The following is a 19,989-nucleotide window of genomic DNA, read 5'->3' as shown; positions in this document are numbered from 1 at the left end:
ATAAATCTTTGTTTGCACAAGAGTTTAAGATATCATAGACTACAGAAGCAAAAACGTAATGCTCCCTAAATATTGATAAGTGCGAGTGTACAGAAAGTTGTTTAGTGGCCAAGAAAGACCTGTCAAATGTTTCAGCGGATAAATGAGAGCAGCCGCCATCTGTGAGAAGAAAAGAAGTGATTCCAGAAAGGTGAGGGTCTAACTGAAAGTCGTGGAAGGTAAACGCAGATAGACTGCCAAAAAATAAACACAAAAACATTGCCTCAATCTCTTTCTGGTGCCTTGCATAGCCCTGAATAATTTAAGGTGTTTCTGTGTCTGCTCCAGGGGAAAGGACCCTATAGGATGAAAATGAATGTGAATCAGCACTCCAGCTAAACCTAAAACATCAGAATTTTCAGGATGAAGTCATTGCTCTCCCTGCAAATGTACCAAATTAATAATGCTGCATTCAAAAGTAGACAGAAAAGCAGACAGAGCATGTAACAAAATCGATAGAAAGTAATAACATTTCAAAGAAAAACATACTGAAATTTCCTTTCTGTATAGAAAGGAAATTTCAGTATGTTTTTCTTTGAAATGTTATTATAACAGAGAATGTAGAAAATGATAGGACATTAGCCAGGAATAGAAGCGGACACCTAAGGCTGCGGACACCTAGAACTTATATTTAAGTTCTAGTCACTCCCCAAAATTCAGCGTTTCTCTAAAATTCACTAATGTTCCCCAAGGAATAAAGCCTCTCTATTTCAGACTCTCTGTGACCTTTCCTCTAATGATGCTGTCAAACCAAAACATCCACTTTAACTGGGAAGACTTTTTCTAACTCGGGGTAAAGTTTTGAGAAAAAAGCATTAAAAGACAACCACTGCATGCCAGGCCTCACCTCCAATAATCTGAGACCCATGAGCCAGCTTTTATAGAGAGATTTCTATATATTCAGCTGATTCCTTGTTTTAGCCTTGCTCTCAATGCATTACATTTCCTGAGTCCACCATTGCTTTAAATGCCTGGGTACCACCAATAGAAGAAAAACATTGCAGGAACTACTTTTGGCTGCGCAAGAATCTATATTTGGTGATTAAGTGGATACTTAAAGCTGTGTGAGACATAGTCCATATCGAGTGCAATTTGTGCATTCGAGGTAATGTAGAAAGATGCTGCCATGATTTGGTTTTATTCGTTTTAGACAAAAGTGAAATTCTGTCACACACAGAAGGAAAATTTAGGAGACTTGTTAAAAGGGTATATTCATTGTTGGGAGTTTTCCCGCAATTTGTTGACGGATCCTGAATACCAACATAAAATTGAATCGGCTCACTAAATCCGTTGTGACTGTGGCCAGTTCTTTCCTGCAGCCCTGCATGGATGTGTCTGTTTGTGTCCTTTCCAAGGTGGCGAAACAGCCAGTTGCTCTGACAGGCCGCCTGCTCCGAAAGAAAGAACTGTCCAATGCTTCCGATAGGGACCAAGTGAAGGGGAAAGAGGCGACGCCAGCTTCTGTGAGGGAGGGCTCATTCAAGCACAGCAGATTCGGGGGGGATTTAGGGAGCTCGTCTGCCAGCAATAAAAGGCTGAAACAGGATACTCGGTGAGATTAATTACCTAGATAGGCCACGATAATGCCATTTAAAATGGGAAAGTAATTAAAGTGCACCTTCCATGAAAATTATTCATTGCTGACGGATTGGGTGACAGACAAATCAGGAGGCATTTACAGAAAAGCTACAGGTTAAGTGCTCTGAGCTGCTGCATTGAGACCACCGCAGTTTTATTGCAGCTGTTGAATCTTAGTGCTTTGCCTGGCTCTCATCAAATTACTGCAAGCATGTTGGATGCTGGGGGGCGGGGGCAGGGGCCGTGTTTAAAAAGAATGGGTTCCCAGGTAACGTAAAACCGGGGACAAATGCTACAAAGGGGGATCCGCTTAACTAGAAAATTACACTGGCTGGCACTGGTCAGTGGGGACTCCTCAGAATCAATCAATCCTTCTGTTTAAGGCCACCACGGCAGATTAGAACACAAAAAGGGATAAATCAATGCTCTTATTGTTCCCCAAGTGTTACTTTCACAAATGCGCTGAACAATATCCTTTTAGTGATGATTGAATGCATATAAAATGGACATATAGGTTACCATTGAGTATCGATTCCTTGCACACGAAGCATCCCTCGTAGCTGTAAACAATTATCAAACCATGTATAAAACAACGCTATCGTCCTTTCTAAACTGCTGGAGGACAGTGAATCAGAAAACGGCCAAACTAAATGGGAATATTTGCTTCTCACGCAGTGCAAAGGCACAAAGCCTTTTCAGATCAAAGTAAAATGCTCTGCTTACATTCTTATGTGCCTCTTTGCAATTCTTCTTCTTTTTCCTTTTGTGCTGAGAGACTGTACTAAAGGGAATAGCCTGTTGTTCTCTCTGAATGTTTAAGTAGGTTTGTACATGAGGGGGACTATAACATCATCCTACATTCACACAGTGTTGCACAACAAATGAACCGAAGAATGGCTAAAAATAAACAGAAGATAACCCAGCTTCTCGTGTAATTAGAAAAGTGTGATTGTTGTAAAAGTTAAGAGTCAGTCTCATCCGATGTCTTGCAATGATGATCATAATATTCTAGGGATTTAAAGTCAATCTCAAAGTTCCTTTAAGGCATTCAAGCAACAACAACAGCAATAATAATAATAATAATTATTATTATTATTATTATTATTATTGATTACAAAGCAGAAAAATAAGCACAGTTAAAACAAATTAAAAACAATGAGTCAAGCATGGCGAGCGGAAAGTCAAAATCCTCAGTGTCACAAAGCCTTCAGTCCCTTCACCCTGCTATATCACTGTGGCAACCCATGCTTAATGCACAGCCGAACCAGGCCAGGCTCCGAGCCACAGCCCCAAAAAGTGTCATCCACCCATCAATTCTTCCACTTACTGGAGCAAATCCCATGCATTGTGCCCAGCTGCAAAGCTATAACAGTGCAAATTGTGCACTGCACAGTCACTAGAATTCACATTTAGTTTGTATTTAGTTCGTAATGCAGAAAACACCCAGATGTTTTCATGCTTCGTCCCAATGCTGCCAGAACTACAGTCACTAGAGCACAGAGCAGAAATCCCATCACCTGCACCTCATTACAGGCCATTTTTGACATGGAATTAGTAGCATTGCTTAGTACACCAATTCGTAAGTATCGGTTTTTATTCATTGAGAAAACATAAAGTCTGATAATCAATGTGAAACATTCTGAGTGGTCTTCTTTTATCTTTATCTGGACAGTTGGCAGAAAGAGTAATCGGGACCCCAAGGGATGCCTCGTTTTGTTGAACTCTTTCAGTTAAAGTTGTATGCAACATAAGAGTTCAAGCATCCAGTTCAATTTGATTTAAACTGAATTTTAATATCTTTTATAAAATGCTAATTCTTAGCAGTTGCTTCCAGAGGTGTGTACTACAAAGCAGGACTTTGGTTTATTCAGGTAAATACAAAGTTAAAGTTAACCCTAATAAAAATTAAGTGCTATTATTTACAAGCCTGTGCTTGCTTTTCCCATCTAAAGATGAGGACAAAATTATGAATCCCCATATGAAATATTAAGTGTTTTTTTTTTAACATAGCTTTTTGAAACACACATTTTTCAGAAGGCATACACACAATAGCAGAATTTTTTCCGAAAGAAAATATTATTAGCCCCCCTAATAAGCTGACCTTTGTACTGAGCTGTAGAACAAAACACTGCTGTATAATGATGTGATTCAACTTTAGCGGTTTACCTTGAAGGGACTGCATCCGAGCTGACTGACCTGGAGCAGCATATAGCTGTGTCTGAAGTAAAATAGGATTATCTTACTACTTCCATCTCATTCTGTATACAATACTGGCGCACATTTTTTGAATTACAAGCACACTTGTTGCCAAATGCAGTAATCTGATTGGTTATATCTGTTAATTCTACTGTCCAGTAAAATTACGAAGTTGGTGTAAATGGCTGCATTAAGAGCAGGGGAGTCCGAAAAAAATATTTTCAATTTTCTGTAAAGGCCTTAACAGTCAGGCTTTAAAAACTGTCCAGGTCTTTGGCTGACTGATAAGCTAGAGTAAAAGATTGCAGCCACTCCTCATCCTCAACCTGTGATTCAGGGATTTTGACAGAATGACTTGAAGGTGTTGATTCATTTAAACTAATGCATTAATACTGCTGGGACCTGGTTTCTGTAAGCATTGGGCCCCGTATATAGAAAAGGTAAACTGTTACTTTGCTTTCTGTGCAGTTTACTTCAAAGTAAAGACATTCTGTTGTTAAGGAGGTATGCTAAAAACAAAACCCTTCTAAATCTGCATTAATACCAAATATTTATGTCTAAATAAAATGTTATCAAGCATCAAAATAACATGTCTTAATCATTATGTTTGTCTGTATCTGCACCAGATATTTGAAATGTCTCTTATTAGATGGCATTAAAGGATTTCTAGGTAAACTCATGGCAGTCAAGATTACAGCATTAAGTAGCATTCCCTGTTCCCTGCTATGAATAAACCTGTGAATAGTTTAGAGCACTATTGTAAAAGCTTCTGTATGAGGGTAACAGGCTTTGTGCTGCTGGCAAGCATTCGACATTAAAATCAATTTCCACGGGCTCTTCCTTCCACTCCATAGTGTTTATACAAGTAACTGATTGCACCTAAACCCCATTACACTGGTCTTGTGCTGAACAGGTGTACACATCATGTACACACAAACGCAGGTCCTGCAGCCGTTCCCATAACCAATTTTCGATCCTATTTCTGTGCCCCTCTCTACTGTGGATTTTTCTAGCTCAGACATGCGAACACCTCGCTTGAATAAATATTAATGGTAATTCTATGAACAGGGCCAACTTACAAGTGGCTGGTAGAACAAAAGGCCTTGTTTATAAGTGTGCTCGAGGAAAGCTAAGGCACGAAGGACCTCTGCGGGCCTCTGAGGTTGGCTGTGCAGCACAGTCAGCTCACAATGGAGTGCTGATTGAATCACACTCTTAACTTTCAGCATAAAGCAGGCAGCAACGATAGCAAAAATCCTCAACTTGAAGAATTTCTATTGAAACTACAAAGACGGAGCTGAAGAAATCAAGCTTACTAACTTACAGCCTCTACTTAAACTCATTTAAGACAAATCTGAGAGGCAATTAGGTTTCTGGGAACAATAAGCAGTCAGAATCTTATGTAGCTCCAGCCTTGCTCCAGACACTTCCTTTGGTATAATTACGGGAGGTGTGAATTCCTCATCAGATGGATCACCATCTGTATTCACAGACTCGTTCATTTCCCCAGTCCCTAGCTACGAGTCTATGTGCTTGCTGATTATCATTTAGCAGAAGGCAATGGGAGGGATGGAGAGAGGGCCGTTTCCTTTTCAAGGTTCTTTCACTGATATGGTCCTTCTCTAAAGTTTAGTCGACTCTGAATGATGATTCAGACTCTAATATCGCAGTGATTCTCTAATAAGTGGCCATGTCTGCTTGCCAGTTATTTTAAGAAGTTCTGAAATCTTAAGCATTCCCCAATAGTCCAGAGAGCAGTGGAACTGCGAGTCTGGCAAAAAGGAGCTAACATCTGCTGAAGAGTGTAAATGAGAACGTTCACATCTATATAAGGCCTCCCAGTTAAAGCAAGTGCTGACAGGATGGGCTTAAACTAATGCAAGTTTTGACCCTCTTTCTATTAAACCAAGCAAAAATAGAGCTTCCATTAAACATCCCAGAGACAATAAATCTCATAGAGGATCTAATTTCTACATGAACTTTACTCATGTCCTTAATTAATACTGATTAAGAGAATAAATACTATTTTCTTACCCCAATCTTCACAAAATGGCCAGACAAGAGTTAAATAGTTGGGTTTCAATGGTAAAATGAAGTCACGTGACACAAACAAACTTCAGTCTCAGTCATTCTATCACTCTGGCACACTTGTTGAAAAAAAAAGTCATCTGGGGTTAGATAAATGTTGGACAAATACTGACTTCTTATTAAATACATCACTCAGTTATGCTGTGAATGAAAAAAAAAACATATTAAACCAGTGCTGATTTTTCCTCTGCACACTTAATTTATTCTTTTCAGTGCAGTCTTCTGTAATTCCAGCCTTCATATTAAAGGTATTATTCTGTCCTGCTGTCCTACCATTGAACAGATGGAGAGGGTCGTCTTGCCATGAAGAACTGCTAACCCTGAATGAATTTGATTAGTCTGGGTTTCAAAGAAGACTTTTAGTATTGCGTCATGGCTGAAATAAAATTTCAGAGACTTTTCCAAACCCAAGCCATAAAACAAAGGCAAAAAAAGCATTTAATATTGAAACATCAAGGAATTAACCAACAAAAGTCGATTCATATAGCCCAAATGCTGTGTTTATAGAGTTAAGGCATGTTAAATGCTGCTACTTACTCAAAATTATGAACATGACAACATCTTGGCAAAGAACACTGCTCTTTTTCACAATAGCTAATGGCCTAATATTCCACCAGGTTAACTGAGTAATTGTGTGTTGTCAACATGCCACGTATAATTACGGGCAAGTCCAAAGGAGCATGTGATTATCCTCCTCCTGGTGTCCTTGTGTCCTTGGCCATTCAACACCCTGGCACATTCTAGCTTAGGTCTCTTTGACAAACCTGGGCACATGCGTTCAGCTGATCACCTCTGTCACTAGAGCTTGTATACGAGAAAAGATTCTGCTTTTGATAGCAGACAACAGCAGGCAGGCATTTACAAAGAGAGAAGTGATAAATATGCAGCATTCCTAACGACTAAAATGATGGTGATTTAAAAGCAGCAGGTGTAGTTATCCAGAGAAAGACGTTATATTGGCAGCTAAAGCATCAACACTGTCTTTGCAGTCTTATTTTTTTATTACTACAGTCTTTTGGGCCAACTGTGTTTCACGGATGCTCGAGCATGAAAGAGGAATCTTGTTGAGTGGATCCATAAAAATAATGAATAAAAAAGGCTTAAGAGTTTGTCACTACAAAACACAGCATTTTAATTACGGCTGATTCCCTTGAGAATGAGCTGCAAAGACACGACTAGCTCTTTAGGTACCGCTGGGAGACAGCATCCTTGCTAAGCTAATAGCGTTTGCCACTGTAGTGCTGATATACACATTAAATTAATCTTGGTAATATGCATACTGAAAAATATTATGGATTATATCAGACTGGGACCATTAATGTTAATGGGGAATCATTAACGTAGTTAGCATTTGAGAGGTTTTCAGAATTAATACTGTCAATCGTCACGGTACTAATGTCAAATGCACTCTTAGTAGGAGCAAAGGCTGAGCTCCGTGCTAGTGGAAGACAAACACTTTTAACTTGAGTTTAAAAGAAATTGTTTCCACATTTTGGGAAAATAATCAGACCATTTGTAAAACAAAGATTTTTCAGAGTTTCTACTTGTTATTGTGTGTGTCAACAGACTATAAACAAACAGGATACAATATTTAAGCGTTAGGTGCTTGATGAGTGTATCTTTAAATAAAGGAAACACTACAAATTTTTTTCCACAGCATTTCCATAAAATTTTAACCAATTAAAACTCACAGTTCAAAGTTGTTTAAATGCAAGACAGCATTATTAAAAATAAATAATAAAATTCTTTACCTGCTTGGCCAGTAGCAATGCTAACTGCAGCAAACAGCCTCTGCGTGCGGCTGAGGTCAGACACCCCGTTGACAGCCTCCACCTCAAAAGTGTAGTTGGCGTGAGCGAGCAGATCCACAGCGGTCACGTAAGTGTCCACTAATCCTGACTGCGCGGGAGAGTATCCCACATTTAGCCCACACGGAACACACTCCTCGGGTTCCCAGCTGCAGCGGCGACATATAACCCTGTAGGTGACGTCGTTGCGACCGCCGGTGTCAGCCGGTGGGCTCCACTCCAGGCTAACTGTGGTCTGGTTGATGTTGTAGACCAGGTTCTGTGGTGCAGAGGGAGGTCCTGTCAGAGGTGGACGCCAAGAAAGCAAGTGAGTGCCAAGGAAAGTGACAGTCAAGCATTTGTACTCGCTGGATATGTACTTTAATTGTTCTCTGAAAAAATAGCTAATAGAGGACGGCCAGCTCCAGCCCCAGATCCAAACACTGACACTCAATTATAATAAGACTCAGATCTAGAAAAAGTCATTCAGGTATAATGAAAGGAAGTGAAGGTCAGGTCAGTGAGAATCCAAGCAGCAGACGATCGTTTGACAGATTTCTATGTCTTCCTTTTTTCCTTACTACACCGGCAGCAGCGCACACCTACTTCACTTTTATTTCATTATTTCATTAGCATTGTTGACTCTGTGAAGTGGCAAGTCCAATCCTGATCAATCCAAATAGATCAGGATATATTACAGCACTGGGTTTTTCTTGGGTTTGTTTGCTTGTTGTTTATTTTGTGGGATTGTGAGGGGGTTTCAAGTCTCCTCTTCCTTTTGTGTTCTCCAGCAATCAAATAAAAATGGCAATATCAGAAGTTCAAACTATCAGTGTTTTATCTCAGAATATTCAGGAGAATATGCATTTTAAGTGCCAACGATTTTGTGACTGCGCTTTAACCAGTTCTGTTTAAATAACTGCTAGTAAATCTGATTATAATTAATCAAGGTATTCACCACTTTCCATTGTTAAAAGCTACAAACATTCTGAAGTTGCCAATGTGTTCACAATGAACAAATTGTCCTATTTTAAATTTGAATCAACCTAAAGTCGTATAGCTGCATTAGCTGTATTAGCTGTAAAACACACATTCATAGCTGGTGATTTGTCCCTGTTAATGCTTTGATTACACAATGATTGTTGGTGACAGCATAAACCTGCTGCTGACATGATTGATGATTGATGCATGGTTTACTCCTCAGACTCAGCAGCAAATCAGAAGCCGTGGAGCCAATATCCCAGCCGCAGACAGTGGCTTTCCAGGGTTTCCTTTGAAAAACTATATCACATAGACAGCAGCACAATAAAACGTAGTGGCTTTCAAGAAGCCTGACTCACCCACAACGTTTATTAACGAGATTTAAACCTGGATTATTACCACCCTGTAACTGTCGCATACCAATCAAATTGATATACTAGAATAACGACTACCTCTGCAGCACTCACAGACCATTTCCCCATAAATATTAACATAACAAGCGAAAAGATTAGCTCATCTTGTAAAACAATGAATAACAAACGGCTGCTTTCATCCTCTCACATTCCAGACTATTGGGTTTTATGGCCCAGGTGCTGACATAAATAAATCCCCCCTGACATAGTAAAGATGATATAACTTGTATTCTTTGCTTATGAATGTTTTAGTGAACATCTTCATTCTGTGCTGTTTTCTTAGGTGACGCTTCGATTCATTCAATTTGTGACATTACCTAACAAAATGGATACGTTCAGTGCAAAACCTATGGACCATCACAAGATTCAAGCTTATTAAATCGGCACTGGGTTGTTTTTCTTTTTTCTACCCATTAGAATCAACAGCTCGACTGAGACGTCAATATTCATGATTACCAGGTGAGATAAGAACCAGGCTATGGGCTGGGAAGATGAAAGAGCCACCTGTGGCAGGTGAAGTGGAGAGGAGTGACTGCCAATAGTGCCACTCGACTTCAGCCTTGGCGCTGACACTCGACCCACACTCTCAATCTTCCTTGTGCACAAAAGGAGGGGGTGTGACTCACGCACGCACACCCCCTCACATGTGCATGCAAACACACTTCCACAACCTTCCGCCAGACCAGTCCTCAGGGATCTTTTATTCTACCATGATAACATCTCATTTTGCTCGTGCCACTCTCTTTCAGGTCTCAGGTGAAAGTGATGATTTTTTCAGCAACAACAAGCAAAAGGAAATTAGATCAGACTCGCCCTGGATGTGTGTGACCTTTCTGTTTTGTCGTCTTGTTCAGATGCACACTACACTAAGAGCTTTGTCGTTCCCTTATAAACACCTTGCTATATTTCAAATCGAGTAGCAGTGACTAAAACTGTCCTTTCAATGGCTACATTCTGTAAATCTTTTGTAACAGCCAGCCTGTGCGGAGCTACGGAACCAAGCATGCCTTCTATGGGGAGACCCAGTGATAACTTCCTTTGGCTGGCCTGGAAACAGCTCTTCTTCATCTGCCCTGCCGTCTCTTTGTTTCTCTGAGTGTACTCTGTCTGCACTCAGAAATACCAAACTCTTCTGGCCTCAGCTTCACCTGCAGCACAGAGCCCACCACTGTCAGCCTGTCTGCTCATCCTTACAGCTCAGGGGTTTGTCACTCTCCCTCTTCTTTTTACTCTTTTTTTCTGTCTCTCACTCCCCCACTCTGTCTTATCTTTTCATGTTCTCTCCTCTCACCCCTCCTCCCAGTCAAGTTTCATTTCACGGATTAGCCTGCCACAGCCCCCACAGCCTGAAATGTCTCAATCACTTGCTAGCTGCCCTCCAACTCTGACCAAGCAGCGGTGAGAGTGTTTGTGTAAGTGCGTGCATGTGTCTTGTTCTGTTGCTGGTTTTTTTTCTGTTTTGGGAGGGTGGGGAGGGGGGTTCTACATAAATATGTACAAGCACACTTTAAATTTCCTCCTACAACATTTGCATGTCAACATGGCACAGATTTTAAAGCAGAAGTTGACATTTTATAGGATAAACAAAAGCCGCTCACTCTAAAAAGCTGTAAGAGGAAAAAGGCTTCGGTTGTGCAAATGCGTCTACAACAGCTATTAAACTACCATATAGAAAGCACAGGATAGTATTAGATGAATTTAGGTCATGTTTCATCTCCACTCGGAGAGAGTTGTAAGACCCAAGTAAATCTGGGCTTAGGAGAGAAGAATCTTCCGCTTATCAGCCTTGAGAGGTGCTCTGGGCTAACTTAACCCTCAACAGCTAATAGCACAGCCTATTACCTGGCTGTGCTCTAATTGGGGAGCTGAGGAGAGAGGAACGGCAGGGGTGAGTGGTATTCAAATCACCCATGAGGTATTCGTCACTCTACAAATGTGCGCTATGACCTTCTGACCTTCCATCTAATGATGCGGCTGCAGTAGAACCTGTTTGAGGGAAGACATGCTAAAGAGGAAAAGAGAAGAGGGTTTTTTGGGGCCTCCGACTTCCACTGCCAAGATTTCAATATTGGATTTGCTCCTTTTTGGCTCAAGTATCTGGAGAGTGTATGATGGCATGTCAACATGAATGACAAATGACTAAGTCTACGTTATAACAATTTATGTTTTGGTGTGTCTCACATGTACAAATGCAGGGCTCGTGGATTTCACTGTTCAGTTGCTAAAAAGCTTGAACATTTTGTGAGACTACAATGATGACAAACCTTTCTCTTAGATGTCCTTACACGTGGTAGCGTTTGAGAATATTATTTTATGGAAACAGGCTGTATTTACATAGGCTCCTCTAATTACAGCATGGACCCAAACACATACAGAGATTTACATTTAATTTACATGTGCAGGGCCAGGATGAGAAAAGTGATTAATGGCACGGTATTTAGACGTGCGTCTCGGTCCGAGTTATCGGTTCAGTGAAGTAGATCCAACTCCAATCCTACACATTTTTTTTTAAATCATCCTCTCTGTTCTAACGGCATTAAATGAAAAGTGTAGTTCATTATCTCTCACCTTTTGTTCTTTGAGTAATGACAAAATTGCACACATGACAATGAAGGGCATTTTACCAAAGCCCCATGCCACTAAATGCCTTTATGCCAGGTTTATATCAGGTAACAGCTCTTTCTCTGTCCCCTAGCAACTCTATTTAGAATGGATCCTCAGATGGAATCAACTTGTTGAGGTGTCACATTTAAGAGGAGTGGGTGGGGGGTAAGGGTGGGAGAAGGAAACGAGTCACAAATGCTCCTTTCAGTCCCTGCTTGCACCAGCACCGCTCACAGCTGTTGCATGATTGATGCCCAGTACTCTGACCTGTCAACAACTCCACTGTGTGCTATGCCTCTGGAGGAAAAAGGCTCCTGATGGTCTTCCACACACACACACACACACACACACACACACACACACACACACACACACACACACACACACACACACACACACGCACACATATATGTATGTATGTATATAAATATATATATATATATATATGATGTATACACACACACATATATGTATGTATATATATATATATATAATGTATATATATATATACACACACGTATATGTATATTTGCATATGAATAGCATGGACAAATATTCAACAAACAAAAGCATGTCTTTATACCACCCCCCTCTTAGCAAATACCACATGGGAAACAGTGTTTTTGAAGCTGTGTTTTTGGAACTTGTTCCCTCATCTTTATTCAACATGGATTTGGCTTTTCATGTCCCCATATTACATCTTTATCTCATTTCCTCTCAAATCCTCATAGACACATCCTTAATCTCTGTGTGCCAGAGATCCATCTCACTGTTTTACCAAGGCCTACAATACGATAGCTTATTATAAGCAAACTCTTATTATAAAAAAAAAAAATCTGTCAATCAAGCTATTTATTCAGGCAGTGCAAATTCATTTTCAATTACTATTCACTCGTGGTCTGGATAAGGCTTAAAAAAAGAAAATCATAGTGACTATTGGTCACAGTGACTTAATCCAACAATGAATGAGGAAATGCACGTACAAAGCTGTAAAAAAATTGTGCTGCGTAAATGAGGAGGAGGAAGTCAAAAATACATATTTACATATAATGGTATGGGGTCACTAAGTGTAGACTCAAAGTTAATGAAAATGAATAATGGAAAGTGTGCAATAGGCAACTTCAGTAATTACTTCGGTACTTGGCCAAGGTGATTGCCCAAATGGGAACAGCCAGAGGACACTCAAAAAAAGTAGGAACTTTCCCCTGTTCTGTGTGTCCTGCTCTCGATCGGTTCAGTCGGGGATGTTAGAGTGAAACATTAACGTCCGATTAGGATGGTTGGAGAATAGAGTAATGGACCTGTCTTTTAGAACAAGATCTATATGGTTGCCTCCGTGCTACATGGAAAGATTGGTGGTTTGTGGTCTGGAGTTAAGTCCTTGTCTTTACAGTGCATTTACAGTGACATGCCTAGTTTAGTTTAGTTCTCAAGCTCCACCAACACCATACTTCAGATTTGGCCATTATTAGGTTAATATTGTGCAGTCTTAACCTTACATTTTAATTGACAGCAGGTAGGTAGGTCAGCAGCAGATTTTAGGTGCATTTTGCCTCATATTCTGTAGCAGTTAGCCTCTTGTATCCAATTCTTTTTGAGAATCAAGCTGTGATTGTTATTTCCCTTTTTGAACAAATAGGAAATGACAATTCCCATTTTTACACGGGAATAAGGGAAAAATTTGCTTGTGGCTCTTATTAACCTCGTGTTCCCACCACCCCTGTCGTTGGATTTGGATGTGTGTACTCAAAAACAAATTTGCTATTCATTGTTTGACATCCAAGACACTGAGAGCGGGGATTTATGGGGGGTCTCTAGGAGTTCTGGGGTCCTGAGGCAATTGCAGTAAATCATCCTTGGAAATGACATGAGCCACATACTAATAAAACCAGCAACTTTAAAAGCAGCCATTTATAATTTAAGTGCGTCAAATACTTTTATCAATGACTCAGTATCATTTGTTGTTGATGTTGTAGCTTGTGTCACACCAATTTAGTGTGCAAGAGTAAGAGTGGTATGCAGCAGCTGTAGCCAGTAATATCTAACATATGATTTTTTTGAGTATTCTAGCTTTTGAAAGTGCACTTAATTACCACTATATTACTATATGGACTGCATACTCAGACACACCCTCTTGGCAATGTAAATACAGTACTGTATGTTGAAATAGATGGAAAGGCTTTCGCGGCAGGCAGAGACAGAGGCTCTGCTCAATGAGCCTGAGCTTTTAAAGACGCCCATAAATAACAAAGAATCCTTTTGTCATATGGAATTTGCAACATTAAATTGTAACTCCAATCCCTTAAATCCCTGTTTTGATTCTCTGATTTAATGCGTAGAGAAGCCAATGCAATGGTATAAAATTCTTTGTATTTGCATAATATCTCTCTCTCTCTCTCTCTCTCTCTCTCTCTCTCTCTCTCTCACACACACACAGACACACACACACACACACACACTTAGATATTAGATATTCTGACTTGGCCTACTTTAGGTGCGCAGCAAAAATGCAATGCTGTTCAGGATGTTGACTGGGCATGCAAATTGTCCAACACATGCACAAAGCATTTTAAAATGTTAACTTATCAGGTCTCCTTAATAGAAACAGCAAAGGAAGAACAGCACAAGTGTAAATCTAACAGCCAGAAGACTGTGAACCTGTGCAGTGATACATTATCAGCAGAAAGAAGGCACACAGATAAGGTGCACAGATTATGTTTAGGGATCCAGTTTACCTTCAGAGATAAAGCACAGTGCTAACATGGCCTTCTCCCATGCACAGTAGCTCAAAGCAAAGGAGAAAAAATAAGAAAATAAATACACATCCAGTAGTAGCACTTTGAAAAAAAAACATGTTTGAGAACAGCTCTGGAAGCAAATGAGCCCCACCCATTCAAACTGCATCCCCCAGCCTGTGTAAATAAGCCATCGATGGCTGTCACAGAGCTGTTACACTGGCCAGGACAAATGAAGATGCAGGTTGCTGCATGGGCTGCCACTGCCGACCGTAATTGCAATCTTTCAGACGGGAAATGGCAAATTGCTCCTGTCATCATTAGCAACCAGCTAAGACACAAAACAGACACGCAAGCTTGCAAACATAATTTGCAGAGGAACTGCTATGGAACACATCTGGGGCTTTCATGAGGCCACTGCAGGCTGACTGAACAGGACTAAATCAGGCTCTGGAGTGTGTTGTTTTTCCACTTGCATTAGTAGCTGTTTAAATGCATGTGATCTGTGCTGCGTTTATACAGCAGCATGGCAGACTTACTTGTGCACGCCACAGACGGAGGGTCAGAGAGTGCTCGGTAGTAGCCGTCCTCACAGTCACAGCGCCAGGAGCCTTCGCGGTCATTGAAGCTATGCACCGGACAGCGAGAGCACTGAAGGTCCTGCGAGGAAGACTTGTAGAAACCCCGACCACATGCTGTGCGGAAGGAAGCGAAAAAAACACTGAATCAAAAACACAGTGTGAAGTGTAGAAGTCTGGCGATCTGCAGGTTATTTTCTTCATAAACTAATGAATGCATTTCCTGTACAGAATGTCAGGAAACGCTCAGAAAGGTCTTAATAATGCTCTGCTGCCCAGGGCAACAGCTGCAGTGCTTCAGGTGTTTTATTTTGTCCAACCAGCAGTAAAAACAGAGAACAGACCGTATTGTTATCACATCACATTTAAATAGATAGCAAATATGTGGCTTTAAAAATAACGAGTAATCTAAACAGCTGACAGTTAATAATGTTTAACTCTTTCAAACAAACTAAAACAGGTGACTGGATGGAGACTGACTCATCAGTAAGATTAGAAAAGTGTTATATAAATGCAAGTACAGCCTGTGCCTATCTGTTTGTGCCTGTGCTTTGCACATGCAAGCAGATGATGTAAGAAAATGTAACAATAAACAATTTATAATCCATTTCCTTCGGAACTAATTGAGATTAAACCAGAGATTTTTAGGTTTGGGAGGGGTAGTGATAATTGCACCTGAGATGTCTCACACAAATCCCACGCATGCAATGTTTCCTACCTTTGCTTTGAATGCACAGACTAGTTTGTAATAAGTATGTTTTGTGAACAGTATAAGTATACTGCATCTTTGCTCACTTGGCTACAAAAATCAGCCCTTTTTCATAATCTTTTCAGTCTTTGTCATTGGATTGGAAGAGCTCTCTCACTCTCTCTCTATACATCTCTGCTGTGTGAGCAAACAGTAAAGCTTCAGAGTGTGACAGAGTGGACAGTGGGAGAAGAAAAAGTGAAATGTTTTCTGCTGCTTCTAACTTTTTTCTCTGAATGATCATTTTACATAGAAACACCCTTCCCCTCCTCTTCGTCCTTCCTCACTTGCAGGTTTGATTATTCGTTGTAGATTACTATTGAAGCTCCAAAGCCTATAAAATTGTATTTCAAGGCAGTACTAGATATATGATATCTAATATCCAAGACTGGAAAGCAAAGGTAGCTACACATTAATGTAAAAGACTGGGCTTTGCTCTCTGATCTCCTCAGCGGACTGATTTCCAACTATATTTGCAGTTCAAAAACTTCCATATGAATCACAGATACCAGTTTAGAGTTATGTCCGGGATTAGGTGATTGATTTTTACCCGTCATCACCAAGGTTGTGTGATCAGTTGTAATATCAGATATAGAATAATTATTCAAACTTGACAGTACTGAGCTATATTACCACCAGACAAGACATTAAAATGACCATCTGCGACAAGTAACTATAATTCTGCATTGTGCTAATATAGACAGGCAGACAGGCAGACAGACAGGCAGACAGGCAGACAGACAGACAGACAGACAGACAGACAGACAGATAGATAGATAGATAGATAGATAGATAGATAGATAGATAGATAGATAGATAGATAGATAGATACTACTTTTTATACAGCACTATATACATATTAAGGTTAGGGGGACTTAGGCCTCTGAGAGTTAACATAATCAATTATATGTCTGACAATGCAAACAACTCCTGAGTAACATACTGCATAATCCATTAAAGACAAGGTATGAGATATAACCTGTCACCATCCCCAACCATAAAGTCGACAGCTCTCTGAAATTCTCAGAATTTGATTTGCTATGTCCCAGCTGAGCCAGGTTCACACAGGATCATATTCACTGATGATCTCAGCAGTCATTACAAATCACTGAATGTCTCGAGGTGATATTAGTCCTGTGCAAACAGAGCCTCAAAGAGTCTTAGCTTCATAGCTGAATTCCCATCATGGAGGGGGCATGACAGAACAAACCACTGCGTTCACATCTCGATGCAGCCAGAATTTGAGCGAGCCTGCCCCCTCGGGCTTCATCAAGCAGGCTTAGCTGTGAAACGGCACTGCAAATCTCAAGTTGAAGCTTTTGCCCAGAGATGAACTCCTACCTGAGAGGGAAATAACAAGACCATTTTTATTCCGATGAATCCACAGGTCAGCGAAGGGGTTTCACTTGTTTACAACAGCTCATATTTGTAAGAGGAAATATTCTTCAGTAGACAGATAAGAACATGTACTGTATCAAGCTCGAGCAAATTGATCATTTCAGTGCTTCACCTCTGACCGAGCAGGTAAGCAAAGAAGGCTGCTGATATGACTGATCGCTATTTGTGTTGTGGGGTATTAAGAATGATGCGCCTAACCCTAACTAATTCACACATACAAAATGATTTTCTGGTTCCAAGTAATGCCACCAGTTATAGTGACTCATACCAACCCAGTGAGAAACACACAGTAAATGTTTAAGGACTAGCAAAGAGTCAAATCTCTATTCAGGGAAATGCAATTTTAGCCTGGAACTCAGCTAATCCACACTGGCTGGCTGTGCATGTGCAAAACGCAGCAAAAGCATGGTGAACAAACTGCAACCTGGGCCACATGACTTCACAAACAATCTGAAAGAAATCTATACAGCTCTGCATACAAACTATCAAATTATACTAAAAATGCATTTTTCATGAGCCACGGGGGGAAATGAGCGATGATTTTCATGCTTGCTGCCCCTATTCCAAATCTTGATTCTGTTCCGCTAGCTTTTTCTTTCTTTCTTTCTTTCTTTTAATTTCCTTTGGCCAACGTCTCTTGAGACAGATTTGTAATAAGGAAGACAGATAAATCAGAGTTTTCTGGTTTTAACACTTCCAATGCAGCATGAAAAAGAGGCCAAGGCTCAGGGTATCCCCATTTCAGCTACATGAAAGCCCTGTCATTCTCTATTTATCAAGGTGCCACAGTTTTGTGAAACAAAGGGTTTTTTTTGTTGTTTTCCCAAGATGAAAAACAACATGATTTTATCTTTAATCTTTTTTTCTTTACCTTTTTTGGCCAGTAATTGAAAACAGAACCATGAAAAGGCTGGCAGCAGTGGGCCTTTAATGCTGACCAGGCAAAACATATCAATGGAAGTGTTTAATCTTCATATGTAAGTTCTTCATTGTTGTTGATGTTGTTTTAATGTACTGTTCTCATGACAACACTTGACTTACAGCAGAATAAACCGTGTCTAGTACCTGATCCTCAGTGTAAACACTCCCCATAAATGCTGATAATGATGCTTTCTACAGCAGATTCAAAACTGCTAGATCTCAGCGCCTTTGCTCAGCATGCTGGGATTTTTAACATTCTGATAAGCCAGCGTGTCTGTTTGCCTTTGGTTTCTGAGAGCTCAACTGCTGGGTGGCCTGTGTGCAGAGGGGGAAACACCCAGCTTGGACTGAGACCCCCACAGCCACCTCCCTCCCCTCCAGAGTACAGAATAACAATGCGGGCCTTCAAAGAGGACAGTTTTCAAAATTAAACACTGGATAACTCGTTTATTGTAACGTGACTCACATGTTAATGTTACAGTGTTTCTTATCAGTTAGAATTTATTACTGATTCTAGTTCCCAAATTCAAGGTGTTGGTAGTTGAACATGTTCTGAGGTTATAACAGTATTTTTACACATTTTCTGACATATATATTTATATACTGACAGAGTAATACGTAATGCCCATTGTAAAAGTAATCCCTGACTCTTCAGTCTGTGTGATTTCATAGAGAGGCGCTATCGTAAATATAGTCATGTGAAGCGCAGAGCTCTGTCTGTGAGCGCAGCAGTCTCACTCAGCTGCTGTAACTGTTAGAGGCAAACAAGCACAAAAAGGTGAGAGGAGCTCAAATGTGAGCAAAAATCATAATGTGTTCCCTCTATACTTACATCTAAACATTTAACTATATTTAACCTCATTATGAGATTTTATATAAACTTACTAACCACTTAACCTGTTTGGGTTTCTTCCAAAACTCACAGCAAAATGCCTCACAATACACTCCAAACATTTTCCTGAACCACCGTATAAAAATGTCAGCCCATGTTTATAATCCATCAAAGCTGAAAGTTTTGTTTTAAAAGTCTGTTTCTTAATATTCTTTGAATGGTTTATTAATGTTTTATCAAGGCCTCTAAGTAAATGCCATGGTCAACACACTGGCACTTTTCCAACTGTATCATAGAAATTCCCATAGAGACTGACCTGAGCGCTTGTGCCTCCAGTCCATCTGCACTGCGTATGCCAGGTTACAAAAAACTGTGAGGTGCATCACAAGGCAAAACAATACCAAGGGACACTGCACCACACTGCACTGATGACAACAGCAAGCATAAACTGCCTGTTAAGCTAGATCTAGACTTCTGGAGGAAATCTATGGCGTAACTGGAAACACCTTTTTAACCCTATGCTGCAGCTACACTGTACGCCATTCAAGTCATTGCGGGCAGCATCGACCTGACAAGTGGTTACATTTTTCAAGAGGTGCATGTCAGGTTATGTGGAAGGCTATGGCATAGGGTTAAAAGGACTTCCCGGGTACAATTTAAGTCGTAATGTAGACACCGACAGATGTCCAAATCATGCATCAATGTATCTCTAAATTCTCTGGATTTAATTTTTATTTCTTTTTGCTTCATGTTGAAGTCCATTGCAATAACCCCCTCCCTTTAGTAGCACTGTGTACAATGCAGCATTGCCCAACTTGACCTTAACAGAAACTAGAAAATAGAGACTTAATGCTCAAGAAAAAGTTTCTCTTCTCCCTTACTCGTTGGGAGTATATTTCTACCCGTACCTAATGGACTACCTAACCAAGGAAGCAAATCAAGACTCTAAAAATAGCAACTACAGGATGTGAAGAGGACATTAACATTTTAGGTGGACACTACGGTCCTAATGTGGGCTTTTACCAGTCTTCAACAAGTAATTCTGTAGCGCTATCCTCCACATGAAAAAGTAACAGTAAAAGGGTTTAAGT

The 19,989-nt window shown here is 40.3% G+C and overlaps 1 protein-coding gene across 2 annotated transcripts in view; it reads right to left on the bottom strand.

Moving 5' to 3' along the window:
* Positions 1-19,989, bottom strand: part of epha7 (eph receptor A7) — an 86,236-nt gene that overhangs the window by 49,515 nt on the left and 16,732 nt on the right. For both annotated transcript variants that reach the window (XM_026143112.2, XM_026143114.2), the window contains exons 4-5: positions 14,961-15,116; positions 7,653-7,988 (exon numbers count right to left, since the gene is read on the bottom strand). In XM_026143112.2, the coding sequence (XP_025998897.2) occupies positions 7,653-7,988; positions 14,961-15,116 (492 nt within the window). The remainder of the gene's footprint in view (positions 1-7,652; positions 7,989-14,960; positions 15,117-19,989) is intronic.

The sequence above is a fragment of the Astatotilapia calliptera genome, chromosome 15 (genome assembly GCF_964374335.1).
Source record: "Astatotilapia calliptera chromosome 15, fAstCal68.1, whole genome shotgun sequence".
NCBI lineage: Eukaryota > Metazoa > Chordata > Actinopteri > Cichliformes > Cichlidae > Astatotilapia > Astatotilapia calliptera.
Note: the sequence above shows the minus strand (reverse complement) of the source record. Positions and strands in the feature narration are given on the sequence as shown.